Source organism: Littorina saxatilis, linkage group LG9, assembly GCF_037325665.1.
Source record: "Littorina saxatilis isolate snail1 linkage group LG9, US_GU_Lsax_2.0, whole genome shotgun sequence".
Taxonomy (NCBI): Eukaryota; Metazoa; Mollusca; class Gastropoda; order Littorinimorpha; family Littorinidae; genus Littorina; species Littorina saxatilis.
In genome coordinates this window covers 22,978,234-23,001,365 of record NC_090253.1, presented here as the reverse complement: position 1 = coordinate 23,001,365, position 23,132 = coordinate 22,978,234, and the positions used below count along the sequence as shown (strand labels likewise).

General features: G+C 43.0%; 1 protein-coding gene across 1 annotated transcript in view; it reads left to right on the top strand.

Annotated features, from left to right (window-relative positions):
• The first annotated feature begins 1,969 nt into the window (after positions 1 to 1,969).
• The window catches only part of LOC138977128 (leupaxin-like), a 37,655-nt gene continuing 16,492 nt past the window's right edge, over positions 1,970 to 23,132 (top strand). The window contains exons 1-4 of the mRNA XM_070350038.1: positions 1,970 to 2,006; positions 2,479 to 2,831; positions 13,909 to 14,098; positions 18,170 to 18,380. Coding sequence (XP_070206139.1) covers positions 1,970 to 2,006; positions 2,479 to 2,831; positions 13,909 to 14,098; positions 18,170 to 18,380 — 791 coding nt within the window. The remainder of the gene's footprint in view (positions 2,007 to 2,478; positions 2,832 to 13,908; positions 14,099 to 18,169; positions 18,381 to 23,132) is intronic.

Genomic DNA, 23,132 nt, shown 5'->3' with positions numbered 1-23,132 from the left:
CAAACAGTCACTCCATTCTTTGCCAAGTTGCCATCCTGTCGACTTGCTTACACCCACTGAGATAACGTTCAACACCAGTTTAAATGTTTGCACATTTGATTTCGTCTAGGACAGATGTAGCGGCGTAGAAAAAGGTATGTTTGTGGGGCAGATGTGAGAGTTGATTTCTCCTAGGTTTTGTCTGTCTGTCTGTCTGTCTGTCTTTATATTTATCTGTCTGTCTGTCTGTGTGTCTGTGTGTCTGTCTTTCTACTTGTCTCTCTGTCTGTCTCTCTGTCGTGTCCGTGTTTGTGCATTTTCAGAGGCACCATCATCCAAGAAGCTTTTGAAATAGTTTTCGAGCCGATACTATTTTGAGCAAATAGTTAATATTTTGGGACGTCTCTTCAGTCTTGTAAACGAATGATCCCTTTTTACTTGTGACTTCTGGATCATTTTGATCTGCGTTTTGTGCAAACAGTTGATGAAGATTGTGCACGAGGGGTATCCAAGAAGGTCTGGGGTCTTTCTGAAGTCTCTCAGATGAGCAAGAAAACACTAATGAGCGTTTTGAGTTGTCAGTTGTGACCGAACCTGCACAAGTGTTGTTTGTATTCAGTGGATTTTTCTGTTGTACAGTATGATCTAAGACCAGGTCAGCTTCAAAAGAAGGACAGCTTCCAGGGCTGATAATTATCTTGCGTCCGATAATAATCAATCAGTTAATTAATTCATTAATTGTCTCTTATAGGTCTTCGGCAAGGATCAACACACGGTACAGTGTAGTTGTATGGCATTATGAGGTCCTTTTTCTGAATGTCAGGGTCATTGTGTCGATCCTATCAAAACTGACCAGTCTATCACATTCAATAAGTGACCTGACTTGTGGAATTCTAAGCGACCGGTCATTGCAAATTTCGTTGCATCGATGACCGTCTCAAACTCTGTATAGTAGTTTAGGATAATGACCATGCATTAAGTTGGTAGCCTCCAGCCTGTCCTCACGCAAAGAACAGTAAGTACCACAAGTTCATTTTTCTGCGCAGCAAATATATGTCAAACTGCAGTGCTGAAAAGAGCGGGAAAGTACCCCTCATCATGAAGAGATTGGGTCAGAAAAGGGCTCAGAATGGGTCATTAGAGCCGTTCATCATTAAGTTAATGGGTCATTTTCAACAGCAATTAGGTGAGGCCATTCCAGCCCAGGCTGCCATGTGCAGAATTCCGGCAGTGAGTCACATATATGGCAGATTGACAGCCAAAAAAAAATCGTTGTTTGGTGCACCCAATGTAAAGTATTTCCGTTGGTTGGTCCGTTTTTCTCCCATTGAACATCAAATGTGTGGGTGACGTTTGCCTTTGAAAAAGAGGAGAAAAATCGCCCATGTTAATTGAGATGCTTACTTTCCCAAACAGATGCCCCCGACCCCATCTCCCCCAAGCGGATTTATAGATCAACATAATTTGTGATACTGAAAAGATGAGTCAAATTGCTCTTCGCGATGTTTTCTTTTCTTCTACCGGTGCTATCCTATGCGATTTGCAGGGAGCTCCAGGGCTGATGTGCACGATACAATATTATAACGAAGTGGGTAAAGGCGAAGACAGACGCACACCACAAAACCATGTTTTCGACAAAAACACCATCTCAAAACGTCGGGGAAACACATGTTTTTAAAGAAGGGATGTCACACGCGAAACACACAGATGAAGCGCGGTGCGTGTTTTCACAGAACTATCGGTCAGTGTCAGCTTGACTCGTCCAGCTACCGCCCTGTGTTCGGGTTAAACAACACGCCAGGCTGGCAGTGCCCACTGATCGGTCAGTGTCAGCTTGACCCGTCCAGCTACCGCGCTGTGTTTGGGTTTGTAAACAACACGGCTGGCAGCGCCCACTGATATTATTGCCACTCTTCAACCGTGACAGGCTCCATAGACTCTAGTTTGGATTCATGGGTCCGATACATAGCGTACTCTACTAGAGATCGCCATGGTCCGATACTACCCTGAATCGGAACCACTTCTGAGTCGGCCATTTTTTTTTCTATCTCCGTGGTGCTGGAAACCGCGTCACGTGAGTTGATCGTCCGCGTTCATTGGCTGACTACCAAAACGTGTTTTCAGATTTTAGAGCATGCTCTAAAACCCAAAACACGATGCGAAGACGCGAAACAGTGTTTTCTGAAACGCGTTTTTGGTGATGTCACACAGGAAACACACTGTTTTGTGTTTGTTTTGAAAGAAAACACTGTTTTGTGTTGTGCGTCTGACATGGCCTTAAGAGTCGGCTGGAATCACAAATAAACCGCGATTTCAACCAATGCCTCCCCGCGGCTGTTTCCCAGCTGGTTGGTACCTTTCTCGTGCCCATCAGTTCTGAGGTGGCATCTCTGTTATGGTATCGTGCAGACAAAAGCTACTACTGAAAAAGATAATGAAAATCACACCTCCTTTTTTAATTATAATTTATAATTGAGGATATATTGTTTTCTGTTACAGATGCCCTCCTAGCCGACTTGCAAAGCACCACGCAACACATCTCCTCCTACCAACAACAACACCATCAACAGCAACAACAACAACAGCAACAACAGTACCCACCCTCGCCATCGCCGCAACAACCACACCCACCTCACCCACACCAACACCCACCTTACTCCCCTACCAGCGGCAACAACGGCAGCCTTCCACATCACCAGCAGCAGCAGTACAACAGTCAGGCGCCGCGGACCGTCGTCCGTAAGAGCGACAGTTCCATCTCGTCACAAGAGTCGCGGAGTTCCACCCCTCCCCTCCCCCCTCCCCCGGCTCAGGAGTTGCTGGACAGTGTCCCTTCTTACAGATCTGTGGAGGTGAGTGATAATTGTGTATAATTATGCGTGCGTGTGTGTCTGTCTGTGAGTGTGCGCATGCGTCTGTCTGTTTGTCTATCGGTCGGTCAGACCGAGAGACTAGACTCTGACAGTGTTGGCTAACTTGCTTGCTTGCTTCCTTCTTTGTTTGATTGTCTTTGTTACATTTAGTCAAGTTTTGACTAAATGTTTTAACGTAGAGGGGGGAATCGAGACGAGGGTCGTAGTGTATGTGCGTGTGTCTGTGTGTGTGTGTGTGTGTGTGTAGAGCGATTCAGACTAAACTACTGGACCGATCTTTATGAAATTTGACATGAGAGTTCCTGGGTATGAAATCCCCGAACGTTTTTTTCATTTTTTTGATAAATGTCTTTGATGACGTCATATCCGGCTTTTCGTGAAAGTTGAGGCGGCACTGTCATGCCCTCATTTTTCAACCAAATTGGTTGAAATTTTGGTCAGGTAATTTTCGACGAAGCCCGGACTTCGGTATTGCATTTCAGCGTGGTGGCTTAAAAATTAATTAATGACTTTGGTCATTAACAATCTGAAAATTGTAAAAAAAAATTTTTATAAAACGATCCAAATTTACGTTTATCTTATTCTCCATCATTTGCTGATTCCAAAAACATATAAATATGTTATATTTGGATTAAAAACAAGCTCTGAAAATTAATTAATAAAAATTATTATCAAAATTAAATTTTCCAAATCAATTTAAAAACACTTTCATCTTATTCCTTGTCGGTTCCTGATTCCAAAAACATATAGATATGATATGTTTGGATTCAAAACACGCTCAGAAAGTTAAAACAAAGAGAGGTACAGAAAAGCGTGCTATCCTTCCCAGCGCAACTACTACCCCGCTCTTCTTGTCAATTTCACTGCCTATGCCGTGAGCGGTGGACTGACGATGCTACGAGTATATGGTCTTGCTGCGTTGCATTGCGTTCAGTTTCATTCTGTGAGTTCGACAGCTACTTGACTAAATGTTGTATTTTCGCCTTACGCGACTTGTTACATTTAGTCAATTTATGACTAAATGTTTTAACATCGAGGGGGGAATCCAGACGAGGGTCGTGGTGTATGTGTGTGTGTGCGTGCTTTTTGTGAAAGTTGAGGCGGCACTGTCACGCCCTCATTTTTTAACCAAATTGGTTGAAATTTTGGTCAAGTAATGTTCGACGAAGCCCGGACTTCGGTATTGCATTTCAGCTTGGTGGCTTAAAATTTAATTAATGACTTTGGTCATTAAAAATCTGAAAATTGTAAAAAAAAAAATGTTTTTATAAAACTATCCAAATTTACGTTCATCTTATTCTCCATCATTTGCTGATTCCAAAAACATATACATATGTTATATTTGGATTAAAAACAAGCTCTGAAAATTAAATATATAAAAATTATTATCAACATTTTTTTTCGAAATCAATTTAAAAACACTTTCATCTTATTTCTTGTCGGTTCCTGATTCCAAAAACATATACATGTGATATGTTTGGATTCAAAACACGCTCAGAAAGTTAAAACAAAGAGAGGTACAGAAAAGCGTGCTATCCTTCTTAGCGCAACTACTACCCCGCTCTTCTTGTCAATTTCACTGCCTTTGCCATGAGCGGTGGACTGACGATGCTACGAGTATACGGTCTTGCTGAAAAATGGCATTGCGTTCAGTTTCATTCTGTGAGTTCGACAGCTACTTGACTAAATGTTGTATTTTTAGCCTTACGCGACTTGTTGTTTTTTCGGGTGGGTTTGCTGATGCTACTGCTGTCAATAAGTTACCGAAGGGGGTGAGGTCGAGGCGCTGGGGGCTACACGGATAAACGGGGCTACGGGGACTGCTTGTGCGTTTGTGTGTGTGTGTTGTGTGTGTGTTGTGTGTGTTGGGAGGGGGGGGGTTAGTTCGCCCTGACACCAAAGATATTTCGGGCTACGCTACCACTCTATCTTTCACTCACAGGAGCTTGTATCCAACCACCGGTCGATAATTATTTACTCCTGCATGCTTATTATTTACTGCTGCATGCCTACCCTTACTACTACTATTTATTAGTAAATTTATAGTAGTAGTAGACTGTATGGAATAAGGAGTAAATAATGATCGACCGGCGATTGGATACAAGCTCCTGTGCTTTCACTTGCCTGGGCAGGCGGTGGTACACGGCTTTGCTCGTTAGTGAGTTTTAAAGACTGAGGCGCGGGGTTAATGAGGAACTGCCGAAAGATCGATGGCCGATTTAAAGGGTTTTCTCGTTATAGTTATTATATCTTTGAAGAGAGAGAGAGAGAGTGTGTGTTTGTGTGTGTGTGTGTGTGTGTTTGTGTGTGTGTGTGTGTGTGTGTGTGTGTGTGTGTGTGTGTGTGTGTGTGTGTGTGTTTGTGTGTGTGCTCTGTCTCTCTGTCTTCCTGTCGATCCCTCCTTTGCTGGCTTGGGAGGTGGTATACGGCTCTCCTCGTTAGTGAGTTTGAAAGACGGAGGCGTAGGGTTAACAAGGTACTGCTGAAAGACCGATCGCCGATAACAAGGGTTCCCACAAGGTGGTTGCACACGATAAGAGAAGACAGAGAGTGAGACAAACAGCGAGACACATACAGGCGGGTAGACAGACAGTCAGACAGCGTGTGTGTTTGTGTGTGTGTGTGTGTGTGTGTGTGTAGTGAGTGTGAAAGCCAGAACCGCTGGGTTGTATCATGGTATTAAAGGACCTGTTGAAAAGTTGAAGACCAGCAGCAAGTGTGTTTTCTGGTGCTTGTTGGGTGATGATTTGGTATGTGGAGGGGGTGGAGTGTGTGTGTGGGGGGGGGGGTGTGTGACTGAGGGGCAGAGAGAGTGAGTATGTTTGCGAGTGAGAGAGAAGAGAGAGTTAGTTTGTGTCAGTCTGTGTGTTGGTCTGACTGTCTCATAAGAAAGTGTGTGTGAACTGGTGGACGGCTTTCCTTGTTACAATGTTAGTGAGCCCGAGAGACTGAGGTTTGGAATTGCATGTAATTGAGGATCTGTTGAAAGCAGTAACGAAAATGTTCTCGTGATAGTTTGGTGTCTAGGAGTGTGTGTGTGTGTGTGTGTGTGTGTGTGTGTGTGTGTGTGTGTGTGTGTGTGTGTGTGTGTGTGTGTGTGTGTGTGTGTGTGTGTGAGGGGGGGGGGGGGGGCACATTCACGGTTTAGAAAACTTCAGCTGGGGAGCATGCACAATTTACAAACATTCACACAGGCAGCTGTGTTCGTGTGACCTTGAGGTTTCACCGAACTTGACGGCCTGCATCCATATCCCAACTAAATTACCCAGCTGCAGCTGCCTAGCCTCCATTTCTCTGGTGGTCATCTTTTACCCACAGGCACTGGCGTAGAAACACAGAACTAAACTGTGCCAACAGATCTTCCGACACCGCTGTTTGGTTTTCGGGCAGCCTAGAATATTTCTGCTTCAACTGAACATGTCATACCCATTTTATTGAGTCACTTGAGAAAAAGTGACTCTATGTAATCGGTCAGTGTTAGTCTGTCCGGCCGGCCGGCCGGCCGGCCGTCCGTAGACACCACCTTAACGTTGGACTTTTCTCGGAAACTATCAAAGCGATCGGGCTCATATTTTGTTTAGTCGTGACCTCCAATGACCTCTACACTTTAACGATGGTTTCGTTGACCTTTGACCTTTTTCAAGGTCACAGGTCAGCGTCAAAGGAAAAATTAGACATTTTATATCTTTTCTCGGAAACTATCAAAGCGATCGGGCTCATATTTTGTTTAGTCGTGACCTCCAATGACCTCTACACTTTAACGATGGTTTCGTTGACCTTTGACCTTTTTCAAGGTCACAGGTCAGCGTCAAAGGAAAAATTAGACATTTTATATCTTTGACAAAGTTCATCGGATGTGATTGAAACTTTGTAGGATTATTCTTTACATCAAAGTATTTACATCTGTAGCCTTTTACGAACGTTATCAGAAAAACAAGGGAGATAACTAGCCTTTTCTGTTCGGCAACACACAACTTAACGTTGGGCTTTTCTCGGAAACTATAAAAGTGACCGGGCTCAAATTTTATGTGAACGTGACTCATTGTGTTGTGAATAGCAATTTCTTCCTGTCCATCTGATGCCTCATATAATATTCAGAACTGCGAAAGTGACTCGATCGAGCGTTTGCTCTTCTTGTTTTATTCACACTGCCTATGCCCTGAAAGGTATTTGACCTGGAAATCTGGCACACTTTTCGAATGCAAGATTTTTAATATTGCCTGAGTAAAATCAGCAACAAGGGTATCAACCTTTCTTAGTTTAGGTTCATAAAGTATCGCAAGTAGTTTTGTTCTGCATGTTTTATTTGCAGCTGGGATTTTACTGTACAGAGGTATTGTATTAGTACTATTACAGCATGTAACATTTTGTGTTTTACAAATGATGAAATCTACCTTTATATCGTGACTGTAGAGGGGGAGGGGGAAGGTGTTGTACAGTAAAACCCAGGTGCAAAAAACTATACCCCCAGAATGCGTGTGCATCTGGGGATGGGTTAGGGGTAGGTTGTGGAATAGTAACACTCTGGTACTAGGATTTTTAACTTTCAGAATGTGTGTGTGCAGAGGAAGGGGGAGGGAGAATACGTACCGAGACTATGACATTTACCTCCACAATGTGTTTGCTGTAGTAAAACATAATTATTAGGTACCATGAAATTACACACAGGTACTATGATGTTTACCTCAAGAACGCGAAGGAGGGAAAAGTAGTACACACAGGTAGTATGAAATTTACCTGATAAACAGTGTCAGCCACTAACAGCCCCGGAGCTATCTCGCCACGTAAACTCCTGCACCCGCGAAAGGAGATGACATTTGCCCGCTGAAGCGGCAGCAACAGGTAGATTCTGACACGAAAGACGAAGGGGGGAGGGGGGGGGGGGCGGCGGGAGGGAAGAGGGTTGTTTGAGTTCTTGTCGTTCAGGTGGGAAAAAAATCCACGAAGGCAGCTTTAAAAAACCAAACATAAAGCGATAAAAAGATTGAGAGGAAGGGGGAGTAGAAGGCGGAAGGGGGGGGGGGGGGTGGTTGGGGGGTTGAGAAATTTCTGAAGGCAGCTTGTGTAATGTGTGGGTAAAAAAAAAACAAAAAAAACGCGAAGCAACAGGTAGATTCTGCTTTCCGAGAGAAGATAGGGGGAGTTGCACTTGAGACGAGAAATAGAGGGGAGGGATGTAGTGGTGAGAAAAATCGGGTGCCCGCAAAGGTAAAAGAGGGTAAAATAAAACAGATATGTGCGGACAGAAGTTTTAAGAAGCACAAGTGGGTTAGATGGTTAGCAAAGGTTGCCAAACCGTAGACCTACAATATAGCACTGTATTTAGAATACCTGGTATAAGTTTCTGGCAGGTAAAGGAAAGGACAGAAGGGACACTGTCGGGGTGGTAGAAAGCAAGGGAAAAGCGAAAATGTGATGAGCCCAGAGAATGTTTGGTGGTGGCTTTTGTAGATATGGTTTCTGTTGCTTTTTAAACACAGAACATCAAATCAGGGTTCCACTGACGTCTATGTGTGTGCGTGTGCGTGCGCGCGTTTACAAGAGAGGGAAAGAGTGCGCTACCGAACACTATATCCATCCATCTTTCTAAAGTACCTGTCATGAAAACAGAAAGCATCTTGCGCGGGGGAGGGGGGGAGGGGGGAGTCGGTCGGTCGGTCGTATTGGAAACAGTAGAAGATATACATGTAGAGATGTAGGACCCCGAAGAAAGATAACCGCAATGTTGGCGGAGAATCAAGCTGTGAACAGAGGTGGGCGGAGAGATACGGATAGAGAGGAATAGCAGAGCCAGAGGAGGGGTGGTGGTGGTGGGGAACAGTATTATGCTGGAGGTTTAGCAACACGAAGGCGAAATAACTCAAATACTTTTTGTGTTTATAATTATATTCTTATAAAATCAAATGTTAAAAGAAGCAAGCTAAGAAAGGTAGGCGAAGAAGGATGGGGTATGGGGGGCAATGAGGGGGGGGGGGGGGTGATGGGGGATGGTGATGGGTCGCAACAGTAGAAGAAATATAGAGTTTTAGCACATGGAAGGGAGATAACCGGAATAGAATACAAGACGATGAAGAAGCGCGCTGAGAAAAGACGGGGGTGGAAGAGGGGGGAGGTAAAGGGAGGGGAGGGGGAAGGGAGGAGTAAACAGTGGCTGACATTCGTGTACAGGTGGCAGGGTACCTGGAATGCTTGGCACACTTTTTCAGAACTTTACTTTGCGCGCTCCGTGGTTTTCGGTCTCCGGAAGGCTACACATACACCGATGCAACCTCGCCAGCCTGTCGAAATTAGAGGGGCGTGATAGATTAAAAGAGGGGGGTGGGGAGGGGGGAGTATCTCTCTCTCTCTCTCTCTCTCTCTCTCTCTCTCTCTCTCTCTCTCTCTCTCTCTCTCTCTCTCTCTCTCTCTCTCTCTCTCGCACACACACGCTCGCACGCGAAGGCACGCACACACACACACACGCACGCACGCACACACACACACACACACACACAGGGAGAGAAGTTGCGAGGGAGAGCGAGAGAGCAAGAGGTGAGTTTACCTGAGACTAATTTACGTAGGTAGGTAAAGGTAAATCGAGTGTGGAATCTCTCTTGCCTTACTCCACACCCACACAACACCCCTCTCACACCTCTCACCCCCCACCTCCTCCCCTTTTCTTTTCAGTAACTAGGCCACTTTCACTCTTGCTTACTCCTGGCCCTCCCTCCCTCCCTCCCTCCCTCTTCACCTCCATCCCCTCAAAATCTGCTACTTTTACTCTTGGATTTCTCCTCACTTGTCTCCACCCACCCCCACCACGCTTTCGCTCATAACTTGTTGAGAAAAATGCCGCGGAGAGTATGGTGAGAGCCACTTTGATTGGAGTCTTGCGGAGACGAGGCAGCTACTGTTCCCGAGTGATAAGGAAGAATTTTGTGTGCGCTATCGGTACCGTTCGTCATCTGCAGCAAGTGGTTTTATGGTAAAAGTGAGCCCTGTTCTTGAAGGAGTAGAGAAATGTGTTTTTGTTGTAGAATTTTGGAGCATTGTTGATAGAGAAATGAAGAGAAGTTAAAATGTATTTGTGTGTCACTTGTGGGTCATATTCGGCAAGTTGTGTCATTTCAGAGTGAGCCTTCTACGAGAAGAGAATTCTGTATTTGTTGGCAGAAAGTGAAGACAATTGTTGAGACCTAGAAAGAACGTAAGAGAAGTGATAATAAGGTTTTGTGAGATACTGTTAATTTTTTTTCTATTTTTTTATTTATTTTTTTATATAAACCAAGTGAATTATTTTACAAAGACGAGATAAATTTTGTGTTTGTTGAGAGAAAGTGAGAAAATTGTTCGAGAAGTTATGGGGTTTAAGAGTTTGTTTGTTTTTAATAACAAGTTGAAGCATCACTGAGAGAAAGTAAAGTAAATCATGTGATTATGTTGCTTTTAGGATTTAGCAACTTCAGTAAATTGTTTTGTAGCAAAGTGAGCCGTTTTGTAAAGAAGGTGGAAATATCTGTGTTGACAAAGAAATTAAAACATTGTTGAGAGAGACAGATTAAGAAATGAAAAGATTCTGTTGTTTAAACAGTAAAACATGTTCAGAGAGTGATTTTATGGCAAATGAAGCCTTCTTTTTGGGGTGGGAGAAAATGTCAAAATGAGCCGTTTTGCAAAGAAGGTGGAAATATCTTTGTTGACAAAGAAATTAAAACATTGTTGAGAGAGACAGATTAAGAAATGAAAAGATTCTCTTGTTTAAACAGTAAAACATGTTCAGAAAGGGGTTTATGGCAAAAGAAGCCTTCTTTGTGGAGTGGGCGAACATGTGTTTTTGTTGACAGAAAGAGAGAACATTGTCCAGAGAAAAAGGGGGACGATTCTTGTGTGCGTACATCGTCTTCAGCAAGTGGTTTTGCAGTCCTGAAAGTGAAAGGAGACTCGGAGAGTTTTGTTTGTTGACAGAAAGTGAGAGCATTGTTGAGAGAGAGAATATTTAAAGCAGTGATACGATTTTGTGCGTTATATTGTTCATCATCAGGAGTGGTTTTATGGCAAAGTGACTCTTCTGCAAGGAGAGGGGGGACAGTTTGACCGAAAGTTGGAGCATCATTCATTTAATTGTCGAGAAAAACGGTCACAGAAGTGATATGATTTCTGTGTGTTGGACGGTCCAAGATCACCAGCAAGTCGTTTTGTAGCTAAGTGAGCCATTGTTAAGTAGCTATGTAGCTAAGTTCATTAACTTGAGAACGTTTTTCTCCACAAGCTGCGGTGTTTTTTGTCTAGCTTTGTACTCCTAGTTTGTAGATACATTTAGACAGGCTGTCATTTAGTTAACAGGGTATGAATAGTTTCTTTTTAAAGGTAATCTTGAAAATAGGAAATAGTCAGACACCTTGCGATATTAGAACTAGAGAAGAAAAAGTTTAATGTCAGCAAATTTAGGGAAAGACATCTCCATACCTGATGGCAGATTGACACCTTAATTGGGCTTTATTCTGAACAAAGAAGGTAAAAATATCTTTGTTGACAAAGAAATTAAAACATTGTTGAGAGAGACAGATAAAGAAATGATGAGATTCTCTTGTTTAAAGTGGAAAACATTTTCAGAAAGTGGTTTTCTGGTTTTCATAGTCAGTGTTGTTGAGATGAAAAACTGAAATGAACTTCAGAGCTGTTGTATGATTTGTGTGTTGTTCTTGTTGTGGTTGTTTTAACAGTGTTAAAGGGTCAGTGACAACATAAGTCAAGTGTGCTGTGCGGAATTTCCTGTGTCAGAAATAAACATTCACTAGGATTTGTCCATGGGAAAGTGATTCCTTCTTCGAGAAAGAGAACATTGTTTTTGTCGACAAAAAGTGCGAGCATTGTTGATAAAAACAAAAAGTCAGAACTAAAAAAATGTATTGTATAGGCCATTGTTGAAAAAGAAAGGAAGAGAAGTGGTACGACTTTTTCGTTGACAAAAACTCAACGTCATTAATTGTTTGCTGTTTGGAAACTAAGCTTGCGGAGTTTGTTCTACAAACTTCTTTAAATTCTAAGTGGAAAAAAACGATAGCCATGGAAGCCGGGCGGTACCAGTTATAGCATCGTTGAAAAAAGAAAGAAGATCTTTTGTGGCTGAAACTCTACGTCATTTTGTGGTTTGAAAACTGTGTAGCTTGCTGAGTGTGTCCCTCAAACTTGTTGTGTCATATATCGGAGTAAACGAGAAAAGTGATGGCCATGGAGGCTGAACGGTACCAGTACAAACCAGTGGGTTACAAAACCACCGTGCAGTTTCATCCGCGCAACCGTGGCGTTCTGCTTCACGTCGTGCCGGTAAGTTCTCGACTCTACAGGTAGATGTAGATGCCTCGCCTCTTCAGCTGAGTGATTTGATTAGGTAATCACAGACCGTGTAACCAGCGGAGTGTAGTTGGAAGTTTATGGCTGAAAGGGTGGGGTGGGGGGGTACGGTGTGAGGAGGGGGTTGTGTGGACACTGGTGATGGTGGTGTTGAAGGGAACGGTGGTGAGTGGTTGTGGAACCGGGAAAAAGTTTGAAGAACTCATTGTGATAGATTTTATATCAGCTTAATGTTTCTTACCTTGCTCCTTTGTAAATTGTTTGCTTGGTGTTGGAACGTGGTGGCTGCTGGACGGGTAGGGGAGGGGTACGGTGGTGTAGTGAGTGGGGGGGGGGGGGGGCAGTAAAAAGTAACCTTGAAGCATCGTTGTTAGTTGTTCGTCTGAAAATCTCTCTCTCTCTCTCTCTCTCTCTCTCTCTCTCTCTCTCTCTCTCTCTCTCTCTCTCTCTCTCTCTCTCTCTCTCTCTCTCTCTCTCTCTCTCCCCCTCTCTCTCTATCTCTATATCAGCCTCTCTCTATCTCAGTCTCTCTCTATCTCTATCTCAGTCTCTCTCTCTTGCTACCATTAAACGTGTTTGATTACTTTACCTTCCGATCCACGCCCACGCTTGTATACATCACTGTAGAAGAACCCGCATTTTTACCTGCTGGGGCCTTGTTAAGATTGACTTTAGCTCTGGCACCTGCCGTGATTAATCTCTACCACCTGGCTACTCACTCAACCTCCATTCTCATACAGTCGAACCTGCCTTTGCGTCCACCTCTCAAAGGCGACCACCTGCCCACAGCAACAGTTTCTAAGGATAACAAACGAGCTTTTTTTTTCTTCTATATATATATATATATATATATCACTTTTCCGTAGCGACCACCTGTCTATAACAAGCACTTTGTGTTGGCCCTTTGGGTGGTCGTTATACAGACAGGTGTGACTGTACTGTTTGTCTCTGCAACCGGAAGCCTGTGTAGTGTACAGTGTAATCTTCTGTTGGGGCTTTGCTGAATGTTCGGAGATAACATGTTTTATCAAGAAGCTTGATGTCAAAGTAGAAGTGTTCATGCACAGTAATTGCAAGGGTGGCCAATCATTGAGGAAGTTCGATCTGTCTGGTCAACCTCAGAATGTCAAACACTGTTAAATGAGTGACTTCGAAAATAGCTGAACTAAACTGTGTTCTTTCATTGCATTAAAAAGATGTGTACACACTTACATACACACACACAGGCGCATGGACATACACACACACGCATGGACACACATACACACACGCGGACGCACACACAAACACACACACACACAGACACACGTGCACACACACACACACACACACACACACACACACACACAAACACACAGAGTGAGCAAACTAATCAGAGAGAGGTGCAGACAGACTGGCAAAGACAGAGCATAGTTTAGTGAAGGATTTCGTTTTGGAGGGGGGGGGGGGGGCTTGTACTCTTGTGTATGGGTGTGTGTGTGTGTGTGTGTGTGTGTGCAACTGCTTTTGTGGGTGTGTACAAGTAACATGATAATGAAGACTTCCATTACCCCTTCTGTAAAGACCTTGCACACAAACACACACTGAAATAATTTATGGTTAACAGGTAAATTAGTTTATTTTACTATGTTATTTTTTTTTTGCGGTGCAATTTCTGCAGGAGTTTAAAGGCGAGCTCTTCATTCAACTCAACCATCACAATCTTTTTTCCTCTGTCCTCCAGCCAATCTATGAGCAGCAGACGTTCAACGTAAGGGAGACCACCCCAAGCTCTGACGGTTCCGGACAGATCGGAGGTGCCAGAGGAGAGCCCAGGATGTCGGCGCTAAGTAACAACCTCTCCGAGCTCGACCAGCTACTGCAGGACCTTAACTCCGCACAGTTTTTGTCTGATGTCGACAAAAAGTCTGCAGGTGGGTGTAGTGTATTGACACAATGTGTATATATATTGATTCAGTGCCCCTTTGACGTAGTTATTCTTCAACTTCAGGAACTCTACTCTGCACAGTTCTTGGCTGATGTCGACAAGAAGTCTGCAGGTTGGTTCCTTGAGAAGGATAAAGAAAGAAACAAGCAACCATACAGCCTTCTTATTGTTCATTTCACTTCTTAGATTTGTTTAATTTGCCAGCAGCTGTTGCTAAAACGAAGGTGCAAGTGAATTCCTTGCACACAGGTGACCAAAATTAAGGTTTGCATTTTGTAGCTACTCATGCATGCATTTCTTTAAGGAGATCAGTCATTTCATTAAATTGAGGTCAAGACATTTCCTATTACCTGATGGCAGATTAATTGACACCTTGGGCTTTATTTGGAACAATTTTCCAAAATGTAAAACAATGCAAGGAGGGCCAAATTACTGTCTAGACCTTGCTTCTAGCTCCTCCTAAAAATGTTTTTTTCACATTAAAGGTCTTTGTGCCTGAATACTGTCCTGTGTACAAAAAAGTAATAATAAATAAATAAATAAAAAATAAGATTAACAAATTAGAATTTTTTTTTTATTTTTTTTTAATTAAAACATACCTCAGGACACTTCTTGGTACAGTAGTACAGAATGATGATTACAGACGCATCCAACATTGTAGGAAAGTAGCTTGAATGAACATAGCAATGTGGACAAGGAACCTTCAGCTGTTTCTGAGAAACCTGCTATATTGTTATCAATTATTTTGGATCAACCCTCACAGTTTGGGCTGGTATCCAGGTGCAATTAAGCTTGAAAGGGAAGCTGCATGCTCACAACAAATCCTTAGGCCCTATTTCTCCATGTTCTTCTATCCACATTCTGCCCCCATCACCACCCATCACACTCCAACAGCTTCCCCCACCTTTTTACATTTAGTCAAGTTTTGACTAAATGTTTTAACATGGTGTGTGTGTGTGTGTCTGTCTGTGGGTGTGTGTGTGTGTAGAGCAATTCAGACCAAACTACTGGACCGATCTTTATGAAATTTGACATGAGAGTTCCTGGGAATGATATCCCTGGACGTTTTTTTCTTTTTTTCGATAAATACTTTTGATGACGTCATATCCGGCTTTTTGTAAAAAGTTGAGGCGGCACTGTCACACCCTCATTTTTCAATCAAATTGATTGAAATTTTTGTAAAGCAATCTTCGACGAAGGCCGGACTTCGGGTTAAAGGGAACAACAAGAGGTTAAAGGGAACAACAAGAGGTTAAAGTCAGGTCATGTGGGAGAAGACTTCTGTAAAAAAATCAACATTTGAATTGTGATTGTTGGGGTATGTGACTGTAAACTCTCAAATATGCCTCGCCGCGGCCACCTGGTGGGTTAAGTGTGGAGATTATTCCAATTTCCCAGGTCAACTTATGTGCAGACCTGCTAGTCAGGCTAATATCCCCCTTCGTGTGTACATGCAAGCACAAGACCAAGTGCGCACGGAAAAGATCCTGTAATCCATGTCAGAGTTCGGTGGGTTATAGAAACAAGAAAATACCCAGCATGCTTCCTCGGAAAGCGGCGTATGGCTGCCTAAATGGCGGGGTAATAACGGTCATACACGTAAAAATCCACTGGTGTTTTTGAGTGTACATGGGTGTTTCAGCCCACAAACGCAGAAGAAGATATATGCCTCAGCCTCTTCTGTATCCAGTTTCTATGCACGAGCAAGAGTACAAAATGAGAAACAGGTGTCTCTGTTATCTCTGGAAATAGAAGAGATAAAAAAAAAAGGTAGAAGAGAAAAAAATGGTTTGGATGGGGTTCACTGCCCAAAACTGCAATTCATCTTAGTGACTGTGACTTTTTGGGGGTAACTGTCTCATGATATTCACAGTCCATTCATACCTCCATCAGTCTCATGAATGTGTTGATGTTATTATTTGTAGCAACAAGTTATTCTTGTGCCTGCCATAGCATTTACCACACACAGTGTAAACATTTTCTCTAGACAGGTTCGGGTGATTGTGAACATATCCACACAGAGTGTTGTGAAGAAAGAGAGAAAGCGACTAGGTGCAGTACAGTGTTTTACCTCTCCCCCTCCCTCTTCCACCCAATTGCAGCTTCTCCCATCCAGCAACTCTTGCCCCTCCCCCTCTTAATTCCTCTGCTGCTCCCTTCCCTGTCCCTCATCCCTGTCAACTCCACCCCCAACACCACTCCCTCCTCCTCCCCACACTCCAAATTGTCTCACCTGCCCTGGTCTCACTAAATGTAACCATTAGGTCTGGTCTACAGATCCCAACCCCAGCCTTGCCCACTCCTAACCCCCCCCCCCCCCCCCTTTCCTAATCTCCCTGCCCCCTCCGCCTCCCCGCCCCCCTTCCTCTTCCCTTGCCATCCCACCCCCACCCACCCTATACAATGTTCTCACCTTGTTACATGTAAAATCACCTCTACTAGATTAAAACCACACACCCAACCCTTCTGCCCCCTCCCCAAACCGCCTGCATCCCCTCCCCCTCACTCACCCCCCACACCTCCAACCAGCACACACAATTTTCTCACCTGCCCTTGTTACAATCACTATCACCTTTTACAAGAACACAACCACACCCCCACCTCCTGTACCTCTCTTCCCCCCTTACCCCTCTCCTTCCCCCCCCCCACACACACACCCGCCCCACTCCTGCTTCGAAAGGCTGGATGCCAATTTTGGCATTCTAAATTTAGGGGTGCAGAGCAACACTCAGCCCCCATGGAATGCCTTGATCATCAAGTTGACTTGCTGAAGATGCTTCCTGTAACTCTCTTCCTTGATAAACCCAGCCCCTGGAATGGGGGCCGCTTGGCTATTACCGTATTTACTGTATTTAGTGCCTGGCTAAGTTCCTTGTTGTCGAGCTTCTTTTTGTGTAGTTTGAAGACTTGTTGGGTTTTTTTTAAACATTTTTGCATATAATCACATTTTGAATACAATACAACAAAAACATACAGACATCAGAAGGTCTGTTATAACAAGACAACAATAATTATATGTAATGAACAATCTAAGATAACAATTAAAACAAAATACTTATATATTGACCAAAATAAAATTAAGAAATTAAAAAAGTTGGAAGACTGTTAATTTAGTTCTGCAAAGTCATTTATCTAAGTAGGTTAAACTGGTATTTTTTTTAAACTTAAAGGAAATGTGTTCACCTGAGTAGTTATAAATGTAGTTGATATGTTTGTGTGCCCAAGAAAAGACGTTATAGTCACATGTTAAAACTTTTTTTTTTAATTAAAATGGAAATTCCAATTCTTTGCGTTTGGAATACATCTTATTAAATTTGGATGATGTGGCAATAATAAGTTATGCAGTTGTTACTTCTTGCTTAACACATTCACACACATTCATTCTCACTAATATGAGTCACCCCCTCAAAATATCAGGCCTTGGTGCCCCAGCATGCAAAAGGCGACTTCTTTTTTGGAAACTCTACAGTACATGTTCCGAAGACTTATTAGAACCTCTGCTTTTAACTGTCCTGTAGCATGCCTTTATAAAAAGGAAAAAAATTCAATTGGCGTTTTTTCACTCTTTTCTGTCTGGGGGCCAGTCTGCAGCTGCAGCATTTGAGCCAAGTCAGCTATACCGGTCCGCCACGTCCAGGGCTTTGAGACGGACATTTTTCTTGGTTAGGAAAGTGGACAGAGTAGAAAGAAGAAAATTAGATGAATACATGGAAAGCAGGAAATAAAAAGACAAGTTTTATGTGCAAAAAAGCGCAGAATTTTCGTTTCATTTTCATGCTTTAGTAGCTGAGATAGGAAGCAGAAGAGGAAATTACTGCTGCCTCTCCCAGAGGACATTTTAATTTGACTGTTCAATTCTTGCCGAAAAGACGAAAAATAACAAAAAATGTCACCTCTCTGACAAAGGCTGCAAGATTTGATTAATTCTCAGTTCACTCTACTTTAAAAAAAAATATTTAAAAAAAACATTTAAAATAAAAGGAATCAAGAAATGAATCAGTTGCTTGTACCAGCAGAGCCTACAAATATATTTATTCTGCTGTTCATTCTTCAACAGTCAGCAGAGACAGCAGTGGCAGCGGTGGTGGTTTGGTCAACGGTGCCGTCGTCAACAACAACAACAACAGCTTCAACACCAGCCTTGGAGGAAAGGTACCCCCGCCAGTGGCACCCAAACCCACCAAGCCCAGTGAACGAGCCACCGTTGAGAGTCTTCTGGATGAGCTGGAAAGCGCTGTACCCCCTGGGGGAATAAGAGGAGCACCCGGGTGAGTGTATTGATAGACTAATAATATTATTCTTCTTCTGCGTTCGATGTTCATGGCCGTCATATCCTCAGGTCGGTGGCTGCCATGAAGTCCGCAGTCTTCTGCGGTTTCGGCAGCGGATCCCCCAGTGCTCGGTGCCCACCTGACTATATAACTCTCTTTTCTTTTCTTTCTGCTTTGCTTAACAATGAATGGAGACATTAATTTTTTCTGCATTTTTATTTATTTATTTTATTTGTTTTCATTATCCCATTGCTGGGAAAATAGGGTGGCCTCTTCCAAGTGAAAAGCCAGCAGCATCAAGAGACGCTCGTGTCCAGGTGTGTGCGTGTTTAGGAAGGTGTGATCTGCCACCTGCATTTCAGGCAGGATGACTTAGGTCTTTTGCGTGCCACACTTGTGAAGCTGGGATAGGACATTGATACCGTTTGTGAGTCAACACATAATGATTAACACAGTGTCCGGGCCTGCATTCAACCCTGTGATAGTAAGTCCAGTGCTCTACCAATTGAGCTAGCAGATCACCCTGTGAGCACACAGAACAGTCTTCAGATTTGGGTTAATATCCAGACTTTCTTCAAACAATTGTAACTGAGTGCCGTAACACTACGATTACCTCGGGAGGCGAAGTGCACTCAAACAGGATTGAAAATGTTAGGGCCCTATAAAAACTGTTACGCAAACCCGAAGGTTTCCATGAACATACAGACAATCGGAAACCAGCAGACCCCATCACAAACAGAATTCCACAATCCACCGGTGTTGACTTAAAGGCCAACAACTCGGGTGCAGAGTCTGCTGTGAAAGGAGCGGTAGCCTCCCCTGTCACACAATGACTGGGAACAATCTCATCTCTCTTTTTTTGTTTGCTTTTTTTTCAATTCTTGCCCAAAATTTTAGTACTGTATGTGTTACAGAGTCATGGGTCACTTTTGGACTCTTTCCTATATCTAATTTTCCATTTCTGACAAAGACGTTTTGTTTTGTTGTGCGTTTCTCTGCAAGCCCATGGAAATTAGTTTTCTTCTGCACATCTTTACCTGCTGAGTAAAGCTAGTTTTCTTCTGCCTCTGTTTGCTTATAAGAAAAGAACCTTTGTTTTCTTTTCCATTTCTTTTTCTTTAGTGAATATATTTTCCGGCATTTCATTGATTGCGTCTTGAAGTTTTTGTTTTGTTTTGCATACTTTGCTTACTTCTGGATCTTTATTTCTTTGTTTGTGAGGAAAAGAACATTTTCTTCTGTACATCTATGATTACGAGGGACTGACTATGTTTTCTTCTACTTTCTTCATTAATGAGCACACAAAAAATTCTTCTGTATTCTGCTATTCATAGGTTTCTTGTGTCAAGTTTGTGCTGCTCTGTATTCTTTGTGTTTGGGGAAAGTTTGTTTTCTCCTGCGTTTCTTTGGCACTGAGAGAAAGTTTGTATTTTCTTCTGCATTTCTTTGTGTATTTATAGAGTTAGTTTGTTTTGTTCTGCATTTCTTTACGTATAAGATTTGTTTTCTGCTGCATTTCTTTGTGTACGAGAGAGTTGTTTTGTTCTGCATTTCTTTGTGTATAGAGAGTTTGTTTTCTCCTGCATTTCTTAATCTTTGTGAATGAGAGAGTTTGTTTTCTCCTGCATTTCTTTGTGTATGAGCGAGGTTTTTTCCTCCTGCATTTCTTTGTGTATGTAAGAGATCGAGTGTTTTCTGTTGCATATTTTGGCTTATGGAGTAAAAATTGTTTTGTTCTGCATTTCCTTGTTTACATTCGAGTTATTCTTTCCTAGGTACTTCTAATTGCTTTTCAGGAGGAGAGTTTACTTTCTATTTATCTTTTCTCCTGCTTTGTTTTCCTGTTTTCGGTTATGCTACATTTTTCCTAAAGAGGTAGGGGTGGAGAGGTGAGAGAGGAAGAAGGTCGTGTGGATGGTTGGGGGGGCTGAGGGTAGAAGGGGCCGGAGGGGGGGGGGGGGAGGGAGGTGCGGGTTTGGTGAAATGGGGTAGCTCTGAGTAGGGCACCTACAGGCTACAACCGTTTTTGCAGATTGACTCATCTTTTGTCTGTAATGTCATGAGGTAAAAGTGTTACTCCACATCTGCCTTTTGTTGTGTGTTTGCCCTCTTTTTGTCTGTGGCTAGGAGGATCGAAGTACTGGGGGAGGGGGGCAGTTTTTACTGTTCCTGTACTAGCTACAATAAGGGGTGAGGGGCTTGTCTGTTTGTGTTAGAGGTGATAGTGGTGAAGAAAGAATTGTTACTGTTAGCTGGGGTGGGGACAGAAGGCAGGGATGGTTTGGATTATCATGGGTTTTTTTTATGTTTGTGGTGGGTTTGAGTTTTCGTTCTCTTTCTGATCAAAAACATCCTACAGGTGAGAATTGCCAAATTGCCTAGTGTAGATGAATAGGTGATCATGTCAGCAAGTGCATATAATTATGCATTTATACACTGAGACACGTATACAGGGTGACCCAAAATGAGTGCAACCCATAAAAGTACAACTGCTACAAATGTGAATGGATTGAGTTTATTTTTAACACACATCAACGTAAGAGGATAGCAATTAAGTTCTGAAAGTTGGAGTCATTTCGGTTGGGTGGTCCACATGTTAGCGACATTGAAAGATATGCTCCAAATGTCCACCGCGTTGACGGAGACACTCTTGAATTGAATGCGCCGATTCCAGGGGCAGAGTGTGTCTGCGTGGTGGACAATTTTGCACGGCGCATTCAACGCGGGGGACATTTGCAGCATATCCTTCAACGTCGCTAACATGAGGACCACCCAACCGAAATGACTCCAACTTTCAGAACTTAATTGTTATCATCTTACGTTGATGTGTGTTAAAAAATAAACTCAATCCATTCACATTTGTAGCAGTTGTGAGTACTTTTATGGGTTGCACTCATTTTGGGTCACCCTGTACATGCACGCATGCACCTGTATATACACATGTGCACACAAACACACACGCGCGCGCACACAAACACACACACACACACACACACACATCCAAAGAGAGAGAGAGAAGCATGCACACACACACACACACACAGTGACACACACACACACACACACACATCCAAAGAGAGAGAGAAGCGCACACACACACACACACACACACACACACACACACACACACACACACACACACACACACACACACACACACACATCCAAAGAGAGAGAGAGAAGCGCGCACACACACACACACACACACATCCAAAGAGAGAGAGAGAAGCGCACACACACACACACACACACACACACATACACACACATACACACACACACACACACACACACACACACACACATCCAAAGAGAGAGAGAAGCGCACACACACACACACACACACATCCAAAGAGAGATAGAGAAGCGCACATACACGCACACACACACACACACACACACACACACACACACACACACACACAGACACACACACACACACGCACACACACACATCCAAAGAGAGAGAGAGAGAAACGCACACACACACACACACACACACATGCACACACACACACACACACACACACACACACACACACACACACACCAAAGAGAGAGAGAGAGAGAAACACACACACATACACACACACACACACACACACACACACACACACACACACACACACACACACACACACACACACACACACACACACACACACACACTGAGACAGAAAGAGAGGGAGATGAGGGAAGTAGTCAGCAGATGGAGACATTAAGAAACACACGCTACAGTACCCCGAAATAGCAGCCACAGACCATAAACAGAACAAAACCACTGTTGCCGCCTCTGAGTTCCAAAGAGTCAATACACAGTGTTCACCTTCATTTGGTCGCCCGACTTCTCTTCCTGTTTAATCCACTCTGACGTCAGAAACTTGGTTACTTGCCATCTTTCTGTCTGACATTGGCAGCTTTAAGCCTCGTCTTCCACTGCTTTCAAAGTTTGTGCGCAGAATCTAAGTTCCTTTCCAAGCGAGAGCACCTACAGCTTCTTTGGCAGCTCTTTCAGTACAAATTAACCACTGCTTTCACCTGTAAAGCAGTATTGCATTCTAATGCGGAGATTGGAAACGGATGATGTTCTTGTGATCGAATGGATTTATAAACTTAGTTGATGAACTTTTCAGTATACTTGTTGAGGATTTAGTTTGTAGTTTGTTCAAGTTCTAAAAGTGGTTGTTCCCTGAATTGAGAGTATATGCTTGCTCAATATTTGCAAGAAAATTCATGATGATTCAGTGGCGTAATTTCTGTGGTGGTGTAGAAAGTTAATATTTAGCTTCTGCATTCGTATCTGTGTCAGGGTCGTGTGGAAATTTGACATTGTTTTTAAATTCTTACTTCATAAATCTGAATTCAAAACTTTATTTCCAAAGAAGAAGGATTTTTAGGCTTGGCTTATACCTGTGTTTGGGAGAATTAATCTACATCAGAATTACTCACATTGGATACTCAATCTCCTTTCAGTGTATTTTTTAGGATTGCCTAATTTGCAATTAGTGGTAGGTTTGAAAGTTCAGTGATTGTTCTAAGTTTGGAACTTCCGTTATTCTGACTCATCTGTGAACAGTTCAGGAAAGTGCATGGTTTTGTGTGAGTGTTTTGAGACCACCACTACCCCCGATTTGAATCAGGATGTATCAGTACATCACTCGGTCTCCTTGGTATGTTCACTTCTTGTTTCTTTTAGTTTGGCCCTCTCTCTCTCTCTCGCTCGCTCGCTCGCTCTCTCTCTCTCTCTCT